The sequence below is a fragment of the Coccidioides immitis genome (assembly GCF_000149335.2).
Source record: "Coccidioides immitis RS genomic scaffold supercont3.6, whole genome shotgun sequence".
Taxonomy (NCBI): Eukaryota; Fungi; Ascomycota; class Eurotiomycetes; order Onygenales; family Onygenaceae; genus Coccidioides; species Coccidioides immitis.
This window is the reverse complement of record NW_004504312.1, coordinates 1,674,858-1,697,671: the sequence shown is the minus strand read 5'-3', so window position 1 is coordinate 1,697,671 and position 22,814 is coordinate 1,674,858. Positions and strand designations below refer to the sequence as shown.

The following is a 22,814-nucleotide window of genomic DNA, read 5'->3' as shown; positions in this document are numbered from 1 at the left end:
CCGACTGAAATATCGGGCTTGCCAATTTTGCCGGATTGATATCGATGCTTGACATTTTACAAAAGAAAACAACTTTGTGGCGCTCAAAGTCATTGGCAACTCTCTTGAAGAAACCGCTCAGACTCCGCAACCATCAGGCCCAAGCTTCAAAACCCCTATCCTATTTCACACCATTTGCAGAAGGCTGGTATTGGAGAAAAGACCACTTGCAGAATAATTGCTGCTGAGTGAGTAGGAGTGGGAGTGTGTTGTGTGTGCGTGTCTGCACAGTCCATGTAGGCACATGGACTTTGTTTGTTGATGTTGGTGTCACTCGCGCTGCACTTGGATGCATAGAGGCTGATGGTGGAAGCCCAAATATGCTTGGTCACGGGAGTCAGGATTGTTTTTTGTGTGCCGTAATTCAGCACTGTGCAGGGTACCTTGGGCAAGTACCGAGCTAAATGTCCAGTTTGCTAGCAGTGCATGATTAGTCAAGGCTTTGTCGATGTCAGCCTTCGCAATCATGAACAAATCATAAACAAGACACTAAAGCACAGGCTGAAAGTCTCACCAAGACAATCCTATTCGCGAAAAGCAAGTCACGTCCAGATTCGGCTGAATCATTTTTCACACTCTTTTTATAGCTCGGTTTTCATTCCTTCAGCAATCCATACAGTACAGTATCCACTCCCACGCACTCGTGTCAACGGATCGAGATTCCTGAAGTAACGCTCTCTCCCCGTCGTATTGACATCGACTCTCTTCCCCCCCCGGCGCGAGCACGTTCAACAAACCACATCCAAGCCGCCGAGTCAATGCACCAGCAAAGCTGAGTGGGAGATTAGTATCGTCAAATCTGTGGTTATTTATAAAGCCAGAGTACGAGCCCCGTCCTTGTTTATCCCCGCAAAATAGCAGTCCGCCTGTCCCCGCCTAGCAAAAGGTCAGCCCGCACCATTCTTGACCCGAGAGGAGCCTTACCCTGAGCGATGCCTTTCGCTTTCAAGTCCTGGTGAGCTGTCATCACATATCGGATCGTTTACTGATAGGTTGTAGTCATTCGATTATCATCCTCGGACACCTCATCGCCAAGCCTACCCCTTCCTCTCGCTTTTAGACTCCCCACGATTACCCGAACGGTAGACCATATCCCGCATTGTGTCCTTGCGATTCAAATCATAAACCTCAATTTCAAGAGAAGGATAGAGTTTGACTCTGTGTGGATAAAACCACACGACAAATTTACGTAAAGAAGGCTGTGCCCGTTGCATTCTGTTACTGAGAAGGGATGGCACATCACCAGCCTGAGAATGTTCTTCGGAGGTATGGCTGCACTCTTTGAAATTTTCTCTTGCTTTTTGTCGAGACTCTGGGAGCCGGTGATCATCTCTACACCTGATTATTGCCCATCTGTCGTCTGGCTGTGACCTGTGGTATGACCTTGTTGCTTATACCACTAATCTTGCCAACACCATTTGATAGGCGGCCACTAACAAATATTGTAATACAGGAAGCTCGTTATTATTGGAGATGGTGCGTGTGGAAAGACCAGTTTGCTGAGTGTGTTCACATTAGGCTACTTCCCAACAGTAAGTTCTTCCTGGCTTTGTACCGGTACTCCTAGTTTTGGCATTGCTAACTTGAGAGAACAAAAATTAGCATTACGTGAGTGATTGATGTGACATTTAGGATTATCAAATGAACCTGTTATACAGCATTACTGACAGATATGGTGCAAATTTTAGGTCCCTACTGTCTTTGAAAACTACGTCACAGATTGTCGGGTTGATGGTCGATCAGTGCAGCTAGCCTTGTGGGATACGGCTGGTCAAGAAGATTACGAAAGATTACGCCCTCTAGCATATTCCAAAGCCCATGTTCTCTTAATCGCATTTTCTGTTGATACTCCGGATTCTCTGGAAAACGTGAAGCACAAGGTTAGATCTTATCCACCGATTCCAGCGGTTGATTTAACAGCCACTAACTAAAAGACTAGTGGATAGAAGAAGCCAATGAACGTTGCCCCAACGTTCCTATAATATTAGTAGGCTTAAAGAAGGATCTTCGTGAAGACCCGCTCGCCATCGAAGAAATGAGAAGGAGGTCTCTTAGATTCGTCTCGCCCAAAGATGGCAGTGAAACAGCGACTCAAATTGGCGCAAGAAAATATCTGGAATGTTCGTCCCTTACGGGAGAAGGCGTAGACGACGTCTTTGAAGCCGCCACGCGTGCAGCCCTCCTAACATTCGACGAGGACAACCGAGGATCCTGCTGCGTGATCTTATAAGCGGATAAACTGTACATGAATTCGAAACCCTTCACACCATACAATCGAGGGCCTCCACCCAAGGGGGCACTATTAGCTCCTTCAGCATCTCCAGATCATGGATAACTCGGCTGGTATAAAAGTGGGCAAAAAAGCACGGTTGGGGTTTGAGATATCGGCTGGAAATATCTGTCTACATACCACCAGGCGATATATGCATTGGCGGAGTTACGGCGCTAATTTCTTTTCTCCTAACGCTTTATTCTTCATGCGACCTCGAGTTTTATTCCATTCCTCACGTCTCTGACGATTCGGCAGGTTATTGCGTTGTACAGGTTGGCAGGCTTCTTCGACAGTTTTTCGACTTTTGCTTGCTTTGACGTTTATTTATCAGATGGTATTGCCAGCGTTCTATGTCCCTTCCATAATTTTTTTTAATCTGGCATGCCCTTTGTTTTGTGTGAGGGTTGTTGATGTTTTTAATGAAGTGCTTTTCTACATCCATATGTGAGGATGGCTATGACACTCGCTGGGTAGAAGGCCCCTTTGTCTCTGGTTTCTGCTTCATCATTACTTTGTCAAATATTATGTCTGTTCAATGCATTCTTGTTATTCACTTATCATTGGTGTATGAGGCATTGAAACGGATCGAGCCTGGAAATTGGGCAGAATTACAGCCCTAGTTCTATTGAGATAATGAATTCCAACCCCCAAGGGACCAAATCTGCTTTCATGGTAATTCTTTCTGATTATTCTCGTGGAAAATGAGACCATGTCAAGATCCTAGTAATACAGCATAGGAATGTATACACAAAACAACGACCTGTAGTCTTTGCCTATATATTAAAATACTCCGATAAACAGCCGGCAACCCCAAAATATAACATGGAAGCTCTTAACGGACACGCGGCTCAAATTGATCAAGGGATAGACGAATCTCCTCCCCCCGCCGCAGCACGACAATTTGTCGCATCTCTCCCTCACACACACGGGTTGTCCTCAATTCCACAAAACCAGTAAACGGGTGTTCAAATCAACCCTCACCATCCTAGCCTAGACCAAAAAGCCGAAAAGGCTACCTCATCTCTTCCACTCATAATTCCATCCTTCTCGACTCGGCGTCTCGGTCTGTAATCGCCCGTATTCAATCGGAACCCCATCCGTAAACACGCCTTTCTTATGCATCGAAACCCGAAACAAATAGCCCCCGTCTCCCACGCCTGTACGTAGCTCTTCGCACGCATTGCGCATGCTAGTATACATACGTTCGAGCTCCAGATCTCTGGCGGCACGGCGTTTGGCCTGGTACAGGTTCCAGGCACGATGGATGGTCCAATGGCGGAGGTAGCGGTCGCGAGAGAAGCGGAGGGGGCGCGGGGTGAGAGGATGGTAGAGAAAGTAGCGGATAAGGGCTGGAAAGCGGGTTAGGATTTGAGATCTAAAGCCTTGTTCGGGGGGTCGATGAATGGGAACAGTAACGTGGCAGGGCTACTTACTGATTCTCTTGTCTGCTTTAGCTCGGCCTTTTTTTTCCAGAGGAGCACTGGATGTGAATGACCGGCTAGATTGAAGCACTTTTGATCGGTAACAATCCTGCGCTAATGCTTCACGACAGGTGTGGTTCACGAGAGGTTGGACGGACGGACGAAGGGGTATTCTGAAGACATTTGCCAGTGAGGCGAGAATTGGAGATATTTGTTGCCTCATAGTTGATTAATGGCTAAAGCCAATTAAACTGGTCAAGAATTGAGCAGGTCAAGGTGGAATCGCTGACACTGGGAATCTGCCAAAAGGTTTCAAATGATGATTACAGATTTTCGACGAAATGCCAAGCTATTAGCCGCGAAATTACATAATCAATGGAGTTGTCCGTCTATATGATTGGATGCAATAAGCGCTCTCATTTGCACACCGGTTTTAGTTAGGGGCATGAGGAGACTATAAGATCGAGAAGAGAAGAGCGAGGTCTGAGAGCGGGTATGTATTGTGGAGTAGACATATCCATTAATCTACACACGTAATGATAAGACAACGCATCCGTTATCGAGTGCGATTTCCAACCGGATTTACCCCAAGAATCATAAGCCGTCATAATCATCCTGGAAATGTTCCCAAACGCCACGAACAATAATGCTATCCATGCTCAAGATGCGGATAATACCTAGTAGTGGAAAGGGAGCTCGCTGAGCACATAGCCTGTCAATGCCAGCACTCAGAGCCATACGTGCAGGAGACGCGGAGGTAAGGCCGAATGGTTCCATACCTGGATATCGACAGTTCCAGCTCACGGGTCAACGACCCGCTTTTTAGTTCGATCATAATTCAATACTCTCCTCTTACGATGTGATTGTGCCAATTTCCACCGGCAGTAGAGCACCAAAGCATCTTTGAGGAGAACGAAGAGACAACCGCCGACAATGCTTCTTCCCCACTTTGTCTGAAGGAATCCCGCCCTGCTTTTATCCACGGGTGCCATTGTCCATGACTTGGGCAGGGTAACCTTTAATAGTCCGCCCATTCCAGCAGATATAGCGGGGAACAGAAGCGCCCCAAGAACAGTGTCGGCAATATTACTTGTATCGTGGATAATCTCGTTCTGGCGTCTTCCGAGAATCGGATTTGCGGCCCCTCCTTGCTGATTTTCTGCTTCTTCTTGCCCTCCAGCTTGTTGGTTGTCCCCACCTTGAGCGACAGCTTGTACAGCAAGAGGAGGGTGATCATCATCCCCCATGCCCAACTCCAATTCCAGACCAATCTCCATTAAAATTTCCCCCTCATTATCAGGGATCTGTTCACGGTGATGGATATGCCCATTGTGGTTCTCATCATGGCCAATTTCTTCGGCTTCTTCAGCCTCTCCAGCCCGTGGTTGAACCTCTGCTATCCACTTCCTCTCCAATCTTCCAAACAGCTTTTCATAGAGCAGACCATAAAAGGACTTTGCATAGGGCAGTGCAGCAAACGTTACCGATGCACTAGGCGGCCACATATCTAAATCCAGCTGTCCTTCACCTGGGCGATGTGTGGCAAAGAATATTACCGGTATGGCGGGCAACAAGCTCTCCGCATATCTCGTCCGCGAAAAGATCAACGTCAACGGAATCACCGGCAGCCCCAAATTCAATCTCGGATTCCACGATTGGCGTGCCCCAGAATCCAATATCCGCTTCGCCTCCTCCGGTCCAAAAATCAGATACATCGAATAAACTCCATGCGCACAACACCCGGCCCAAATCGTACCCGCCATTGTGAATAATAACCCAGGCAGCACCAAACGTCCGGCAATTTTTTCCGCTTTGCGCATAAAGTCAACCACCAAACTCCTCGGTCGAGCTATCACGATCTCCGATTTACACTGTGGACAATGCATCTTCGCCGCCCGACCACTATACCGTCTCGATTTCGGATTCTCCAAATCAGCCAACCAATCGAGTAAACACGCCTCATGCGCGTACAGCGCACACGGACACGGCGAGCGCCACTCCGCATTCAGCGGCGAATCCTCCGTCTCATCGGTGTAGCAAATCCAGCACTTCTTAGGCTCTTCATCGTGGGGAGGATTGGTCACAGACGCGGAGATGTTGCTCTCTTCGGCTTCCGCAGTTTCCTTGCGCTTACACTCTAAGAGCTCCTGATCCACTTGCTTTTCTCTTTCCTTTATATTATTGGCGGTGATCTCCTTTTGGGCGTCTGCGAGAGAGGCTGCGGTAGGGCTTTGTCGCAAGGGCGGTTCAGGGCTGCGCTCAGGTTTTCGTGCACGGCGCGCTTCTGCGTAAGGAGATAGGTCCAGGAGCTCTTCTTCCTCCTCGTTGGGTGATTCCTGTGACGATGACTGGCGTGCCCGGCTGGACGACGCTGACTGGGGAGGGAACGAAGCCATAGCGGGTTCCTTGGTAGTATAAATTATTCAGTTATATTAGGTATTTCAGCTAAAAAAGGAAGGATAACAATCGTTACGTGGTAAATGTCATTTTTTCAAGAAGACCCGGTTTGTAGAGTCGCGATGGGGGGAATTCAGGAGCTCGGTTCGATGCCCTGGCGTAATGGTGTATGGCCTGATAAGCTGCGGGCGGCAGCGGACGTCAGAGGCGACATTGGGTCACGTGATGTACTGCTTTCCGAGCCGGAGCTTGCGATCTAGGCCGAGGCTGGATGAGACAGACTGATTGTAAAGCACTTTTAAGGGAATTTTGTTGCCATCCGAGAAGGTAATACTAAATTCGGGACTTCCGATGCTAAAAGGATGAACTTGTCAAAATGTCATATTTACAGACATGCAACCCAAAGAATTAAAGCCACCTGACTACTCCATTCGCGCTGTGCAATGGACACGCGGACATCCATTGATGAACTTAATTCAAACCCATTTTTTAGAACCTTGAAACAAAAAAGAGAAAAAGGTAAAAGAAGAGAAAATTGCACCGAGCCATATGAGCAAGACATCAGAATGAAATATCAACGCCATGGATATCAAAATGGGGCAAAAGTTTAGAGCAAAGAAATAAAAAAACCGGCGCTAGCCAGGCTCGCAAATTAAAATTTAATGTCCAGATCGTTTCTTCATCAAGGCTCTCCTCTCTTTTTCTTTGGCTACAAGGAAGGCAATGTCAGTGATCAGTTTATACAGGGCGACCGAAGGTTTAGGGCCTCTTACCTTCATCGTACACTAGGAACTCATGCAATGCCTTTCCAGCGGGCACCATGGGAAGGACGGGAACCTTTTTATCGGTGATAACTTCAAGGAGAGCAGGACCATCGGTCTCAAGCAGCCATTTCAGGCTTGATTCGATGTCTTCCGGTTTTGCGCACCTCTGTGCCTGCACTCCCATAGCCTCCGCCAACTTAACGAAATCGGGGTTTTTCTGGTGGGTATGGGCAAAGCGGTCCTCGTAGAACAAACTCTGCCATTGTGTGACCATCCCCTGCTCTTCGTTGTTCAAAATGAGTGCCTTGATGCCAATGTTAAATTGGGCAGCGGTGGACAATTCAGTGAGGGTCATATTAAATGAAGCATCGCCATCGATATCAACAACCAAACAGTCAGGCCGCGCCACCTTCGCACCAATAGCGGACGGCAAGCCGTAACCCATAGTGCCAAGGCCGCCAGAAGTAATCATCGTACGAGGGTGTCTCCATCGGAAGTGTTGCGCAGCCCACATTTGATGCTGACCGACACCGGTCGTGATAATAGTACGATCCTTCATGTGAGCCGTGAGATCGCTCAACTTTTCAATGACGTACTGGGGTTTGATAAGTCCGTCTGGGGTTTGTCTCTCATATGAAGACAAGGGGAATCGGGCTTTCCAGTCATTAATCTGAGAAAACCACTCTGGTCGCTCCGCTACCGCTTTGATCTGGGGAATGAGTAGTGCAAGGTTATCGGCGCAGTCTCCCTCAACAGCCTCTGTAGCCTCGACAACTTTGTTAATGTTCTTGGGCATGACCTCGAAATGAATAATGCCTCCACGGCCTTGTTGGGCGGCGGCCTTGGCCTGAGGAGCAAACTTGGCAATGTTACCAGTGACACGGTCGTCAAATCGAGCACCCAGAGCAATGATCAGATCGGCCTCTTGCATCGCCATGTTGGCATAAGCTGATCCGTGCATGCCAAGCATATGGAGCGATTTGGAGTCGAGTTCATCGAAACCACCAAGACCCTGCAATGTGGTGGTGACCGGGATACAGGCCTTATCGGCTAGCTCTTTGAGGAGGGCGGGTCCCTCTGGGCGGGCAAGGAGACCCTGGCCAACGTACAAGATGGGCTTCTTGGCAACGTTGACTAGATTGGCTACACGCTTGACGGTGGCCTCAAGTTGTTTCCTGCTAAGCTCACGGGCAGCGAGGGTGGCTGCACTTGGATGTGAAGGAAGGGTGGAGGTCATGGGGATAGGTTTTCTCAAAATTCCGGCTGTAACATCCTTGGGCAAATCAACCAAAACGGGGCCGGGGCGGCCACTAGTAGCAATTTCAAAGGCTTCCTTGATGCGTCTTGGGAGTTCGGCGACATTCTTGACCATGACATTCCACTTAGTGCAGGCTCTGGAGATCCCAATAACGTCGGCTTCCTGGAAAGCATCGGTGCCAATAGCCGTTGTGGGGACCTGGCCACAGAAAACGACCATCGGCGTACCGTCAGAGAGGGCGTCCTGCATTGGAGTTATGACGTTGGTCGCTCCAGGTCCAGAGGTGACCAGCACCACTCCAGGTTTGCCAGATGCTCTTGCATAGCCTTGTGCCATATGACCAGCGCCTTGTTCGTGTCGGGGGAGGACGAAATCGAAGTGTTTCGAGTTGTAAATGGCATCAAAGACAGGCAAAATAGCGCCACCAGGGTACCCAACTACTCCAAGTCAGAAACCGATCTCACAATCACGGGATGGAATAACTCACAGACGTGCTTCACGTCGAGCCTTAGCATCATTTCGTGGAAGATCTCGCCCCCACTCAGCCCGACAAAGCTAAGAAAGATAACATGAGCAACCGACTCTACAAGGCCGTAAGGAAAGGAAAGCCAGGGCCAACGTACGAGTCATCCAAGCCTGGGTATTGTCTGCTCTGCAGCGGCGATGCATATTGTTGAGGTTCCTGATTAAAAGCAGGACTCGGAATCGGCCTTGTTTGTCTGTGGTAAAGAATTGAGGCATTAGGACGTCAACATTCCCTCCAGGACCATGCAGAGCTTAAAAGAAAGAAAAGGAAGATGGTTCGTACGTTACAGTTGCAGTTGCAGTGCTCTGTCCGCGTTTTGTGGCCTCACCAGCTGATATCTTCTGCGCGGATCGACGGTGCGGGGAGACTGCAGCTACAATTTGTGTGGTTGAGAATTGTCTGGGAGCGAGGCGTGATGGTTTCAACTGGATGGCGCACAGGGCGCTCCTTGATGGTCTCGCGGACAGCATCTTTATGGATTTTAGAGCACCAGAGTCTCGATTAAAAGAACGTAAGGGGAAAGGAAATAGGAATTGAAGAAGAAACTAGGGGGGAGAAAGGCAATTTTAACGTCAAGGAAGAGCCAGCCGGATGTATGACTCTTGCACCAAGAGGGCGGTTTGCGAAGAATTGATTCCCCAGCCGAAAGTTAACAATCCAGCAAAAAAATAAGCCAATGCACAGTGGCCCGAACATCGGCGTGAGCCATGGAGGAGACACGCTCCGATTGTCGGGAATTCCTCGGCAGTCCATTGGTCAGTTTGCAACCCGCGAGTCCATCTTGGGTAAGGACTAGTAGGCCCGTGTGTAGCGCCACAAGCAGCTGCCATCCACAGCGCGTGATGACTCAACTTTACGCCCGCTGCGGCAGGCCGGCAATCACGTGAACGTCTTTTGTCCTGTTTGCTCGGCCGCCTGGTCTTGTCCAGCGCCCGCAAGACGGAATATCGATTCGCTTGAGCGTCACCCCGGATTATGTAACTCGACCCCCTTCGGGCTTCTTCCCACCCCCCAAAGGCCAGGTTTGGCTCAAGGAACCCTGCGCACTGTAAATGCTGCCCAAGTTTGAACAAGCTGGCGCACCTTCCGCCAGGTTTCCATGGGTGTAGTCCGCCAGAGATCATGTTTATCTGCAGCCTCCCGTCGGCTAGAAGCCGTCAACTTGTGCTTCCATGGGCCGAAAGCGGAAGGACAGAGCTGCCCTGGGACAAGCTGGGCGCCCTGCGAGTCCGGTGTTAGTGAAGCGTTCAATAAGTGCAAAAATCCTCGAGTTATTCTGCGCTTTCCGAAGGGATGCTGTTGGAGTTGGGGTTGGGGGAAAACACCGCCATCCCGAGCGTCGCTCAGCAGAACAGTCGCCCTCCAAAATGGGCATCTTCCGGACGTTCATTTTCCTGGGGCAGGGCGTCTCACTTTTTATATTAGTTAGTTAGTATTTGTTTGGGCGTCGCTGTAACATCATTAGCTCCGCGTCTCCCGGACGCTTGGAGACGGCGTTTCTCCGGTTCGGGAAGTGGGGCGCTTCATGGATTAGTAACCAGTAACTAGGCATCGTCATTCGCGGGGCGGGCCTCTTCATTCGCGCAACTCTTTTCCCTTCCGCGTCCCTTGCCCGTGTTCCTCCATCCTGACAGGCATCATGGCAGAACTAGTCCCCCACACGCAGTCTATCGCTGATATCTATCCTTCAGACGTTGCTGGGGACCGCAAGGTCGCTCCAGATCAACAAGACAGGTGGATTAGCCTGATCAAGGCATTCAGGCGCCTCTATGCCCAGTCGCCTGATTTTGTTGCAAGAAGCCCGGGCAGGGTGAACATTATCGGCGAACATATCGATTATTCGCTCTATGATGTCCTCCCAACCGCCCTACGCGTTGACGTCCTCATCGCCATAAAAGCTGTTCAGACAAACGGCCAGGATGGCTTTGTGCAACTCTCAAATGTCTATGACGCTAAATTTCCCGCTACAGAGTTTCAAATACCCCACGACCGCGACGTCGAAATCGACGCCAGCAAGAACGACTGGGCAAATTATTTTAAAGCGGGATTGCTGGTAGCCATCAAGTTTCTCCGCAAAAAATCAAACCGCAGCAGTTTTGTTCCTTCAAGCATAAAGGCTCTGGTCGATGGAAATGTTCCACCAGGCGGCGGCCTCTCAAGCAGCGCAGCATTCGTCTGTGCCAGTGCCCTGGCCATCGTTAAAGCTCACGGCTGCGATATTTCAAAGCAGGAGTTATTGGATATTTCTCTAGTCTCCGAACGTTTCGTCGGAGTTTACTCAGGAGGGTAAGTAGTACAGAATGGCGATTCAGGGCTAGCGCATTATACTTAACCAAGCTCCTGTAGAATGGACCAGGCGGCATCTATTTTCTCACGCCATGGCTACCTTCTATATGTTCGATTCTTCCCTAGATTTCACACCCAATATGTGCCGATTCCCAAAACAGAACCCGAACTCACGTTTCTGGTAGCCCAGAGTTTCATCACGTCCAACAAAGCAGAAACTGCTCCAAAGCACTACAATTTGAGAGTGGCTGAATGTACTCTTGGCGCATTGGTTCTGGCAAAATTACACGGCATCGAATTGCCAAAGGATTCCAGCTCTCTAGGTTACAGCTTTCGCACCTATCATCACGAACTAATGCAAAAGGAGGGCCGTTTGGAGGACCCTCTTGAGTACCAACTAGACTCTATTATTCTAGGAGTAACCGAACTCCTGACCCAAGAGCAGGGTTATACCCGGGAAGAAATTGCTAAAATTCTAGGACTTACCGTCCCGGAGCTCGAATCCAAGTTTCTATCCGCTTTCCCTGTCCAAGCAGATCGATTTCTCCTACGCCAACGTGCCCTCCACTGCTTCAAAGAGGCACGAAGAGTCCTCGACTTCAAAGCCTGTCTTTCTAGATCTAATCACCTCGATGAGCACGGAATTAGGTATCTGGGCCAACTCATGAATGAGTCACAGGAATCATGTCGCACGCTTTACGACTGCTCATGTCCTGAGGTCAATTCAATATGCGAAATTGCCCTCCAAGCCGGTTCCTTTGGTAGCCGCTTGACAGGTGCTGGCTGGGGCGGATGTACTGTTCACATGATCCCTCAATCCAAGGTCGAAGCTGTCACATCAGCTTTAAAGAGAGAGTATTACAATAAGCGGTTCCCCGAGCTAAACGAGGAAGAATTGAAGCATGCTATGGTGATTAGCAAACCTTCGAATGGGTCGTTTGTGTATGTGAATTCCCGTCATGAACATTTCCCGCCGGCACTAACGTTCTCCATAGCATTTCCGGCGCTGCGATTACGGATGTAGGGTATGAAAACGGGGTATAACACATATTGCGAGGATAATAGCTAACTGTTCTACAAATTGGAATATATAATAATCAAAGTATTGAGCTTTTTTGGAAGGCTTTCTGGGTATTAACAAACTTGACACGCGAGCTAAATTACGGAGTACTGCGTGCCAAAAGACTTATCTAAGGTTCAAGCCACTCCCGCCTTTAGTGCAATGATCTCCAGGAGACTCCACCAGCAACCCAACCTGAATAATCCGTACATATTATCAGCTTGCCGCTCGGTGCCTTGCTTTTCTGAAGGCCGTTTTCTTGCCATGCGAAGAAAGTTGACAGCAAAGCTAAGCCAGACTGTCCTCTGTATTAATGAAGCATTTCAATAACCAGATTAAGGTGCTTGTGGAGAGGAGATGCTGCCACGAAGGAGATATGTTCCATACTGAATTGAGGAATCACACACTCCGCAGCATTAAGGCCACAGACACTGATACTAATAGATAAAAATTACGACCTGGGGAATCTGTCCAGACAAGGATATCAGTGTGAAACAAGGTTTTTCTTTGCGGGAGGGCACGGACTACCTGTTGTCCTTTGAAGCCGCCTGCCTGGAAGTAGCTAGATGGAATAAAACATTCCAACAGTCACTACCCTCACCCTCATCTGGCCTCAAAAAAATCAATTTTCTTTCAGTCTCTTGGGAAGAATCCATCGCAGAGGTTATATATAGCCAACATGCTATGCGGAGTATAGCCCATCTAAATAGCACCGAACGCATCCCCCAAAACCGGGGCGTCGACGCAAACTTGCCGATCAAGATTTCTTTCCAAAAAAAGCACTCAATTTTTTCATCCCGGATATATTCACTTTTTTCAACTCCCGCACTCCTCGTGACTCTTTGGCTTTCTTCTTCTTCTCTTCTTCGTCTTGCTTCCGTCTCTTTTCCGCCGCAGCTTCTGCCTCCTCGTCGTTCAGGCCACGTTTGCGACTTACGTTGTCGTACAGAGAGCGTGACGCTGCTTCCTCTGCGCGGACTTTCGCAATATATTTTAGGTGTTCTGTAAGGGTGGTGAAGTCTTTAGGGCTGGATGGAGAGGCGAGTATTTCGTCGACTTTGGCGGAGAGATGGGGAGGTAGATAAGATGATTGGATGTATTGCAGTGCTGTGCGAATGCGAAGGAGTTGGATTAAGTCGGTGCTAGGGGATGCATTGTCGTTTTGGAGAGGCGTTTGGCTCAATTCTGTAGGTGGTGTCGAGGTACTTGATATTGAAGCGGACGACACTACATCTGTAGTCGCCGTCGTTGACGATGCAGTAGTGTTCACTGACACTTGGGACTCCATGCCGTTTTGTGATGAATTCTCTTTGCTTTCAGTTACCTCTTCAGCTGCAGTGGTCACTGAAGTCCTCTCTTTGCTGATACTCAAAATTGGGAGCTCCAAGGCTCGCCGAACGAATCGCTCCTCCATGCTAGGTGGCAGTCCACTTCTTGCCATTCTTTGCGCCTTGGACAACAGTTCTGTGACCAACTTGTCTTCGCTAATTCGGAACATTGGTTCTCCTGCCTCAACCATATCACATATCGCGCTCATTCTATGTTCAACTTGTGGTCTAAATCTCTTGTCCAGCAAGATATTTCGAAGGTGTTTTGACAAGTCTTCTCGGGCATCAAGCACATCGTCTAGAGGCTGGAATAATCGCCGCGACGACTTCGAATTCGGCGATGGAGCGAGGATAGGCAGAAGGAAGAACATTACGTCTATGGGTGTAGCAACGAGGAGCTCTGCTACTCTGGATGTAAATCCATTTTCTTGTGTAGCTGAACATTTTTCGGCGCTTTGCAACTCATTTTGGGGCTGCCTAGATGGCTTTATCCCCTCTGAGCTACCATTGGTCTCCGTTTCTGCCCCTGGCGGGTGTTGAACGAACAGAATGCTTCTAGGAGTTGACGCTGGTGGTGCGATCAAAGTAAATTCAAAGAGGCCAAGTTTCGGACAGAAGTAGTAGCGGCTTTTAGCGCCTGTTCTCGGCTCTTCAAGAAGCACAAACCGGGCGTCTTCGCATGCACCGGTGGGAAGGACAAGGGTTTTTGGTTGCTTTTGGGGTTGAGCAGTCGTCGAATGTGCTGCTGAGACGCTGGTAGTTTGGGTGGGCACTGGCGCCGAGGATCGGGTTCTCATGATTAAGTACAATGCATTTATTGAATTATTCAATACTCCGCATTCAACTTCAAAAATTCAAGCCTGAAAGTATAGTTCGATTGGGCGTCGATGTCCTTGTTTGTTTGGGAAGACAGACTTCGAGGATCGCAGATCGTGTGGTCCGGAGACGCGAAATGCACGCGCTTGGTCGCGTTTCATCAACCTCAATTCAACCAAGATGCAGGGGAACCTGGACTCCCATCGGATACGAGCAGCAGCCTCTTACAAGTAATGCCATTCTCTTAAGGAAGGAGAGCGCGCTGACCGAAGAACCAAATCTGTTCTCAAATCTTATGCCTGTTTGGTTTGAGGATTGCAGCGCGTCAGGAAACATCACAGGCACAGCTAGAGCTAGTCACACTACTCCGTAATCAACTCGGATATAACACGGTATTTGTGGATATGATATTTATCTTGGTCGCCATGAAAATCACTGGGTCATAAAAGCCTTTACTTCACAGCAAACATGCCCACAAGTATGCTCTTTGCTATCTACCCCTCGTTTGACCCCGCTGACATCCAGAGCCAGTGGCCGAGATACCATGGCCTCCCAAATCTCCCCATGATGCTCTCGTGAGCTCGCCCGGCGGACGTCGAAAGTTTGAAGAAATACAGAGACGAAAACACCTTGCTCGTGCGAACCTAGCAAGTCCTAGCAAAAGCAAAGCCAGCGAACTGTTGGACGAGCATACTGAGTATGCTGTTGATGACGACGATGATGAGGAGACATTACAGCTGAAGCTTGCAGCAATTGAGGCCAGACTGAAATTAAAAAGGTTAAAACAGCAGAATGGGACAACATCGAAGCTTACGCGCGCCGACGTGGACGGTGATGGTGGTCGCGGAGGACCCTACGAGTCGAGTGTTGGAGGGCCATTTCTCGGGGAGAGAACAAGGAGGGCAGAAGATTCGAACAATGCAAACGATGTTCAAGTACCTCTGTCGCCAATAAGAAAGTCGGCCATTTCAAGAGATCCCATATCCCCAAGACGAGTTGTCCTGGGCATTGATAAGGGTTTAAAGGGGAGCGAGGTGTCTCTGAGGCGGCCACCAGCATCCAGGGATTCTGCCAGACCGGGAAGCTCTTTTAGTGTCACCCGACCGAGTTCGTCTTCTCGAGCGGGTCCTTCTACGATGGTATCGCAGAGCTTTCCGGCGTGTGACTCTCCAAAAATTAAAAGCTTCAGCGAAAGACTTCGTGAGACCAAGTCACTCGACAAAGCCAAATGGGAGAAAGCTCATAGCGTGGCACGAAGTCGGAGCACTGGCTTCACGGTGGATAAGAAGGAATTGGAAGGGTTCAAGGCGGCTGCTGAGAAGGCGGCAAGCCAAGCGAACGTCCCTCAAACTACGGAAAAGGAAAATCACAAGTTCAGTCGAGCTGACATCATGCAAGCCTACAACCGCCCACGATCCCCGCTACGTCGAGGCGGGACAGTTTCTACAAGTTCTGATAGACCTTCATCAAGGGATACGAATACTTTGGGGCAAAGCAACTCCGTTCCCCAAACTAAAGAAGAACACGCAGATTATGATCAGAGAACCCCTGACCCTTCCAAGTTCGAGCCCTTCTCTGGTCTTCACCTTTCCAATCGCATCTTACCACACTCGTACGTCTCCCGAAAAACAGAGACTATGAAGAGACTACGCGTCCCTGATTTGCTCAGGACCGTTAAAGGTCCCGAATTTGAACTACCTGACACAGATGGCGACTATGTGGTGTTTGGCATAGTGGCTTCCAAGTCTACTCCAAGGGAACACAAGGAAAAGAAATCAGGATCAGGCAAGGAGAAAGATCCGTACGACGACGGTCTTAACAATTCGAGTAAATACATGGTTCTCACGTTAACCGATTTGAAGTGGAGTATTGATCTCTTTCTATTTTCCACGGCGTTCCCAAAATATTACAAAATGGCCCCAGGAACTCTTGTTGCAATATTGAATCCATCTATTATGCCTCCACCTCCTAACAAGATCCACACAAATGCCTTCAGTCTCACCATATCTTCCTCAGAAGATACGATCCTAGAAATTGGAACTGCCCAGGATATCAGCTTCTGCAAAGCTGTGAGGAAAGACGGAAAAGTCTGCGATGCCTGGGTTGACGGTCGTAAGACTGAATTCTGCGATTTCCATGTAGATATCCAGCTACGAAAGACAACCGCAAAAAGGATGGAAGTTAATAGCGGTCCTAGTTTTGGTCAGGGTCCTCGAGGAGGCCGGTTTGGGAACCGGGGAGGTCGCGGTCGTGGCGGACAAGAGAACGGTCTCAGGAACGAGGGAGCTATGTATGATCGGTCAACCGGATCGACATACTACGTTACGCCTTCAGTCTCAGGAGATCCGGGTGGAAATCCCTTTGGCCATCGTTCAGCCGCTGGTTTAATAGATGCTGATAACCCATTCGCTGCTGGTGGTCACCTTTTCCATCGCCGTGGTGAAAATCAGAGTGACAGGTTTCGAAGACGGATTGCAGACGAGGAAAGAGAACGCAATGTAGCAAAGCGACTCGGAGAATTGAAAAGTGTAGGCTCGGAATACCTTCGTGCTCAGCATAATAATAACACTCCTCGACCACCAGCCGCGTCTTCGTCTTCCCAAACTGCCAAAAACGATGATTCTCAATCCGCCCGCGCAGCACTCGGACTTGATAAACTGGCTAGACACGCAAGCAATATCAAGCTAGGTCGGATCAGAAAACGAGATTTTGAAACTAGTCATGGTGCCGGAAATAACAATGGGAAGTCGTCGCCTGTAAAGAAGACAAGGTTTATTACTGCGAAGGGGATTCGCGAAGCTGGCAGAGAGAGTTTGGGAACAAATCCGGGCACCTATTCAGACGATGACCTAGACATTGTGGCAGAATAGTGTCCTTTTATTTCTTCCTGTATATACATATGTGCGACTTTTTAAGCCTTTCAATTGCTTTCGCGGGTGGGCTAGCATTGATGCGGCAATTGGCCGGCGGGCCAACGGGGACTTGGTGCATATTCAGACATTGATGGCAGTTCTCTTTTTGTTAAATGATTGTGATGATGCATTGATCAGACACGCAGAGAGGTTAAAAACTAATAAGTCTTTGAATTGAGCCTTCATTCTTGTTAAGTTGATCCTTAGGATTTGGATAGTCCAATGTTGAACACATTTGAGCCACTGGATGCGCATCTAATGCACACAAAACATGAATGAGTAGTTAATGAAGCCTTATTACCTGACCTAGACCTAGTATCTCTTATCCTAGCTAACCCAGGATTGTAAATTCAAACCGCACTGCACCAGAAAAGACAAAAGACACATACAGATGGGTTTAATAAAGAAAAAAAACCACCGACCAAATTCCACCCAACCCGCCTGTTGTTTCAGAACCACCGATGGATCATTGATTGAAACTAGGTATGAAAAGAAAAGAAGAGCCAGGTGATCATCAGCAGGAATACATACCCTTGTCAACCCCAACCACAAAGGTCCATCTCAAAAAGAGCACAGGAAATAACACTGTGATCACTCTATGCACCCTTTTTCCTTTTCTTTCTTTTTTCTTTTTTCTTTTTCTTTTTTTTTTTTAAGGGAGAAAAAAAAATTAAATGGTAAGGACCAGGAAACATCAAAAAGTGACAAAGGTCCTTAAAAGAAAATGGAAGAGAGTAAAGGAAAAAGCACAGGTCATCGTCATCGTATCATGGAAAACAGAGAGGAGAAATAAAACATTGAAAGATCATCGAATCTGGTTTTCAGAAGGAACTCGAGAGAAAAGAATCAAGAAGGATGGAATATTCCCACTCCAAAAAGTTGCGCCACGTTTTTGTGACCTATGGTAAATGTTGTAAATCTGTTCTCACTTAGACTGATGAACTTTCTTGGATTGGTGGGGAGTATCGTGTCCGAGAGAGCTGGAGCTTCGCTTCTTTCCTTTACCGGATGGAGAAGACCGAGCTTTGATACGTGTCCAACGATCAAAAGGGCTAAACCGATTTCCAGTCGGACTGCTAGAAGTATCTGGAGTAATCTCAGATTCGGACTTCTTGGTATGAGAGCGAAGGGAACGGCCCGAAGCGAGAGGAGTTGAAGGCGTGGCAAGACGCGTCATCTTAGACGGGGGAGTAACAGGATCATTATTCGCGTCAGTTGCCTCGCTTTGGCTCGATGCATTTGATTGTTCTTCCATTTTTTCTTCTTTTCCGTTTGTCGCGTGTTCGCTCACCTTGGCAGCTTTTGCTTTCGCTGCACGAGTGCGTAGCTGATCCGCGGTTGGGAACAAAACTCGTGGTTTGATAGATGACCGAGCAAAATGGCGGGTTCGGCTAGAAGGAATATCATCCATGGAGCCTAAAAGGCCAGGATCGTTGTCACCATCAGACTCGTCAATATCTTTAGGCTTGAATTTGCGAAAGATCTTCTTTCCTCGGCTATCGAAATAGTCATGTAAGCAATATTCTCATAAATGAAGGTCAACCAAGCAACTTACAAAACGCAGAGCACGCCGTCATCACGGTTTACCATTTCATCCACTGCGGGATCGCGATCAATGTCATCCTCGTTGACCTTTCTTCTCTTCGCTTTGCCATCAGATTCCTCGACTTTCGGAGTTTTGGCTTCTTCTGGACGGCTAATAAAGGGATTATCCTCTGAGGAATTCAGAGTTGGAATACGGTCTCTGACGTCCGTATAGATTTCCACAGAACCGTTATTTTCTTCCGGGTTGGAATGAGAACTCTCCAATGAAAATCCACTGTACTTTTTGCCTCTAGGGCGCCTCTGGGAACGTCGCTCTAAGTCCATGGCTCGAGCACGATTTGTGAATAAGTCTCGTGCAATAGCTCCAGAATCCGGAATGTGTTTCTTTCGAGGAGTTTTGGCAGGAGTTGGAAGCATCCCTACAGCCATAGTGGTCTGCTGGAGTGTATTATCTGAAGATTTGTGTGAGGATGGAAGCGAGGGGAGTGTTTTCTTTGTCACGCGACTAGCGCTGTTTTTAGTGTAAGGTAAGAGAGAGTTGTGTTGTATATCAGAATTGGATGAAGGCGACTGTTTGGTTGAGTTGGGGGCGGATAAAGCGGCGTCAGAGTCATGACAGAGATAATGGGAGTTTCCGTCGGAATCTGAGATAGTGTCAGCAAATGAAGCTCTCACAAGCAATGTTTTTCGTCGAAAAATTATATTTACCAGAATGAAGTCTATCACTAGAAACATGAGACTCCCCATCTTGATTTCGCACATGAAGGATATCATTGCGGGTTGCTAGGCGCTTTGATCGTCGTGGTGAGCCAGAGTAGGGGGAATACCCATTATATCCGCATTCATGGGTGGGAGCGGGAGGAGTACGTAGTCTTCCTCGAGGGGGGGGAGTGGTTGCCATTTTACTTTCCCGCGATGGCTCCTTGTATATGCGGTGAGTATATTTGAGAATTGACGAGCTAAAAGTATCCGGTTAGCTTAAACCCTCAACATAACATTGCCTGGCGATGCGGAAGGACTTACTACTCTATAAGAGTTACGAAAGCTAGGGAAGATCGCAAGACGTTGAGTTGGGGCTTGTGGAAATAATGTAATAAAGTGCTCCCATGAATGTGCCTTGAGAAATCAGTAGGCAGTTAAGCAATCCTTTGCTGCAGTGCAGCTCTTATCCTAGGTCTTCCAGACCCCAAACAGCAAGACACACAGTCTTCCAAATACTCGGACGATATGGTTGCCCCAGTAAACAGGTGTCCAGCTGCCAATGGACGGGTATTTAGGCAGCAAGGTAGCAACACGAATACAGGATGGTCCAGGATTCTCGTAAATATCGAAACCGACACAATCAAGCCGAAATCCTGAGATGCTGGGGGAAGTGCGTTCAAAGCGTGCAGTGGCAGACACGGCAGACCAATAACCCAGAGACACGGAGTCGGTTTCAAAGCGATGTCAATTGCATCAATATTCCCGCTAGGTTCTCCAAAACGTCGAATGTGGGTAGGCTAGACAGAAGTTATTTGTATGGAATATGTACGGAGTGTTCGTAGAATTGAGATCCAAGTGCCAACAGCAGGCATAGAGTGTATTTGGGGGAGTTTGGGCGTGAAGTCATCAGCTTCGACGATGTCCCGGCTTTTGTTGGACGCGCGGAGGTTGGGTGCGCCAAGAAGCAAGTTACCAGCCACATTCTAGGCCAAATACGGTTAAGCTTAAGCCTGATCAGCCGCGCTTTAGCCAGAAAATCAAATTAGCGCGGCGGGAGACCGACGGTAGGCAAAAGTCCAGGGAAGTACGGAGGACACACGCGAGTACTAACTAGTATCATACCCCAGCCGCTCTCCGCGAAGTCAGCCTGTTAGGGCCATTGAATTGGTTACGGATAACTAACTAACTTCCGGCTCCTTTAAACGTTTTTTGGGTGATCCTGTGGCGTGAAGGCATCACCATGGCCGCTCCTACCGATGATATGGAAAGTCTACACCTTCAGGAAAGCTCGGAGGAGGATTTCTGGCACCCGAGCTCGAGACAACGACCAAAGCACACCATTGGGAAGTCTTCAGAAAATCCCTCTGGACAGTCTGTCCCATTGCCTGAGGAGAGAGAAATTGCCCTGCAAGCGGAATTACATGTACTACGTGATATCAATAAAGTAATCGAGGGTACTATCGAGAGCTTAGACCGCGCCAAAGACAACATGGGGGTAATTAGCCCCCTTTGCGCGCTATGTCCTGACTCTTGCTCACCAGTTGCGTAATAGAATGTTTCTCGAACTGTTGGCTCGGCCTCCACCCTTCTCGACACGTGGACACGGATTCTCTCCCAGACAGAACACAATCAAAGACTCATTCTGAACCCTTCTTGGCAGGGAGCGACGCAGGATATCGCCGACATGGAAAACGAGGCTGTCTTAAAGCAGCAAGAGGCAGAACGACGGGAATCGGAACAACAGCAACGAAAAGAAGCGCTAGCTCGAAAAGCAGCAGAGGAGGAGCGCAAGAGGGCGCAAGCCGCAGCTGCAACATCTCGTGGATTACGAGGAACATCATCGAGAGGAAGAGCCCGGGTGGTTGGACGTAATCCCTCCATTTCAAGTACAACGCAGAATTCACAGACGGCCTTACGAGGTACAACTAGAGCTACTACGGTTAGAGGGACGACTGGCTTAAGAAGACCATTGTCTTCTACAACTCGAGGGTCGAGCGTCACAAGTAGCCGGGGACAACTTCGCAGGACTTGATGCTGTTCGTCGATGCAATACTTTATTGATTTATGTTTAAGATACCCCCAGTTGAGTGCATAATATGTAACCGCATAGAATAGAAATGGCTTCAATATGATGATAATTTTCTACATTCATAGAACAAATGCTTATATTCGCTGAAGAACGTAGCCGGCAAAGCCCCTGCGAATGATAATCCTGTCGTCAGCTTTCTTCGCGCTGCCAAGAAGAGTGAGTACTGACGCGCGGAGACAACTTCCGCAAGATGCAGCATCAAAACAGACGACGATATCCTCCGCATACACACATATGTGACCATCGGCCTAAAGAGCCTGGCATCACCCATGGAAAAATAATAGAAAATTACTCACAAAATATCGATTAAATCATGAACTTCGCACCGTACCAAGATGAATCTCCAGACGTCGAGCGCGCGCTCTCTCCCTCCATCATAGACGCCAACCGCACCAAGTCCGCCCGATCTTCACCCCCCGTACAAAATGTTCCGTCAAACCTTCCCTCTCCGAGCGCCTTTGCCGGCCAAGGAAGAAGCAGTTTGGAGCACAATGTGAGCACGGGTTTCGGAAGTGAGCGGTACGTTGAAGGCGGCAGGTCGGATGTGAGCGCGTTTGAAACAAGCCTCCCACTCCCGCTGGGCGTCGAGGCAATGCTGGCATATCTATTACTTCCTCCTGCGGGCGGAGTGTTTTTGCTGCTAGTGGAGCATAAGAGCGATTATGTACGGTACGTATAAGCAGATGTTCTACTACCTGCACAAATATCTTCGAATTGCAAACAACTCTGACGAGAATACTCTTCTAGGTTTCATGCCTGGCAGTCGGGCATGCTGTTTACCACGATATTCGTACGCTATACTCGAGAACGGTCCCTTCGACCCTGATCATCACGACTAACTACTCTCGATACAGATAATCCACATGTTATTCGCCTGGACGAGCATAATCTCATGGCTCCTCTTCATCGCTGACATATGCTTAATCGCGTTCCTCGCCGCCCACGCGTACCGTGACGGTAAGTCTCGAAAAGAGAAAAAGTCCAGCGCTTAATCCCGGCTGTATCGGTTTCTGACAGATGCAGTTGACACTCTCGACCACTACGAAGTCCCTTTCTTCGGCCGCCTAGCCAATTCTTTCGTTGACGCTGAATGAAATGAGTCTTTCCCCTCTTCGTATTTGCAGCTGCCCAGGAGGCTTTCCCCGTATAATATATGCCTTTTCCTTGAGCCTTTTTTTTTTTTTTTTGGCCTTCCTTACTTGCACATATATACCTTATGCCAGCAGTTTCTTTTCCCCCTTACCAGGGAATTTTCGAAAGGTCAGGAGTGAAATGTACATTGAAAATGTCATGATAGGCACCCCTAGAGCAAGCTGTATGATTATTCTAGCCCTAATAAATTTCTGGCTCTTTTTGCCCTCTATATGGTCTGTATATTTCCATCCGGATAGCCTGCCTT

General features: G+C 48.5%; 10 protein-coding genes across 11 annotated transcripts; 5 read left to right on the top strand and 5 right to left on the bottom strand.

Annotated features, from left to right (window-relative positions):
* Positions 1-90: 90 nt before the first annotated feature.
* On the top strand, positions 91-2,901 carry CIMG_03587. Of its 2 annotated transcripts, none has more exons than XM_004446315.1 (6): positions 91-254; positions 463-925; positions 1,039-1,305; positions 1,493-1,571; positions 1,728-1,919; positions 1,979-2,901. In XM_004446315.1, the coding sequence occupies exons 3-6, from the start codon at positions 1,271-1,273 to the stop codon at positions 2,267-2,269; spliced, it is 597 nt and encodes a 198-aa protein (XP_004446372.1). In that variant the 5' UTR covers positions 91-254; positions 463-925; positions 1,039-1,270; the 3' UTR covers positions 2,270-2,901. The 2 variants fall into 2 exon arrangements, with proteins under 2 accessions (XP_004446372.1, XP_004446373.1); XM_004446316.1 differs by adding an exon at positions 1,642-1,647 and having other exon boundaries at positions 174-925.
* A 109-nt stretch (positions 2,902-3,010) lies between these two features.
* CIMG_03586 (uncharacterized protein) lies at positions 3,011-4,020 on the bottom strand. Its single transcript, XM_001244144.2, has 2 exons — positions 3,745-4,020; positions 3,011-3,660 (listed from the first exon to the last, which is right to left on the bottom strand). Exons 1-2 carry the CDS (start codon positions 3,953-3,955, stop codon positions 3,329-3,331), a joined length of 543 nt encoding a protein of 180 aa, XP_001244145.1. The 5' UTR covers positions 3,956-4,020; the 3' UTR covers positions 3,011-3,328.
* A 193-nt stretch (positions 4,021-4,213) lies between these two features.
* On the bottom strand, positions 4,214-6,287 carry CIMG_03585 (RING finger domain-containing protein). Its single transcript, XM_001244143.2, has one exon. It carries the CDS (start codon positions 6,126-6,128, stop codon positions 4,533-4,535), a length of 1,596 nt encoding a protein of 531 aa, XP_001244144.1. The 5' UTR covers positions 6,129-6,287; the 3' UTR covers positions 4,214-4,532.
* A 157-nt stretch (positions 6,288-6,444) lies between these two features.
* On the bottom strand, positions 6,445-9,262 carry CIMG_03584 (acetolactate synthase, large subunit, biosynthetic type). The gene is made up of 5 exons (XM_001244142.2): positions 8,960-9,262; positions 8,775-8,870; positions 8,639-8,706; positions 6,903-8,588; positions 6,445-6,838 (listed from the first exon to the last, which is right to left on the bottom strand). The coding sequence occupies exons 1-5, from the start codon at positions 9,145-9,147 to the stop codon at positions 6,789-6,791; spliced, it is 2,088 nt and encodes a 695-aa protein (XP_001244143.1). The 5' UTR covers positions 9,148-9,262; the 3' UTR covers positions 6,445-6,788.
* A 1,025-nt stretch (positions 9,263-10,287) lies between these two features.
* On the top strand, positions 10,288-12,084 carry CIMG_03583 (galactokinase). Its single transcript, XM_001244141.2, has 3 exons — positions 10,288-10,963; positions 11,024-11,905; positions 11,959-12,084. Exons 1-3 carry the CDS (start codon positions 10,317-10,319, stop codon positions 12,005-12,007), a joined length of 1,578 nt encoding a protein of 525 aa, XP_001244142.1. The 5' UTR covers positions 10,288-10,316; the 3' UTR covers positions 12,008-12,084.
* A 247-nt stretch (positions 12,085-12,331) lies between these two features.
* Positions 12,332-14,165, bottom strand: CIMG_03582 (uncharacterized protein). Its single transcript, XM_001244140.2, has one exon. The coding sequence runs from the start codon at positions 14,146-14,148 to the stop codon at positions 12,781-12,783; it is 1,368 nt and encodes a 455-aa protein (XP_001244141.1). The 5' UTR covers positions 14,149-14,165; the 3' UTR covers positions 12,332-12,780.
* Positions 14,166-14,413: 248 nt separating this feature from the next.
* On the top strand, positions 14,414-17,221 carry CIMG_03581 (DNA replication protein). Its single transcript, XM_001244139.2, has 2 exons — positions 14,414-14,645; positions 14,699-17,221. The coding sequence occupies exons 1-2, from the start codon at positions 14,636-14,638 to the stop codon at positions 17,035-17,037; spliced, it is 2,349 nt and encodes a 782-aa protein (XP_001244140.2). The 5' UTR covers positions 14,414-14,635; the 3' UTR covers positions 17,038-17,221.
* A 134-nt stretch (positions 17,222-17,355) lies between these two features.
* CIMG_03580 (uncharacterized protein) lies at positions 17,356-20,213 on the bottom strand. The gene is made up of 4 exons (XM_001244138.2): positions 19,648-20,213; positions 19,333-19,583; positions 18,635-19,268; positions 17,356-18,575 (listed from the first exon to the last, which is right to left on the bottom strand). Exons 2-4 carry the CDS (start codon positions 19,523-19,525, stop codon positions 18,005-18,007), a joined length of 1,398 nt encoding a protein of 465 aa, XP_001244139.1. The 5' UTR covers positions 19,526-19,583; positions 19,648-20,213; the 3' UTR covers positions 17,356-18,004.
* A 243-nt stretch (positions 20,214-20,456) lies between these two features.
* On the top strand, positions 20,457-21,358 carry CIMG_03579 (DASH complex subunit Duo1; the record flags this gene model as incomplete). Its single annotated transcript, XM_001244137.2, has 2 exons — positions 20,457-20,821; positions 20,879-21,358. The coding sequence occupies exons 1-2, from the start codon at positions 20,567-20,569 to the stop codon at positions 21,356-21,358; spliced, it is 735 nt and encodes a 244-aa protein (XP_001244138.1). The 5' UTR covers positions 20,457-20,566.
* Positions 21,359-21,626: 268 nt separating this feature from the next.
* On the top strand, positions 21,627-22,777 carry CIMG_03578 (uncharacterized protein). The gene is made up of 4 exons (XM_001244136.2): positions 21,627-22,084; positions 22,163-22,205; positions 22,270-22,372; positions 22,439-22,777. Exons 1-4 carry the CDS (start codon positions 21,729-21,731, stop codon positions 22,507-22,509), a joined length of 573 nt encoding a protein of 190 aa, XP_001244137.1. The 5' UTR covers positions 21,627-21,728; the 3' UTR covers positions 22,510-22,777.
* Positions 22,778-22,814: the final 37 nt, after the last annotated feature.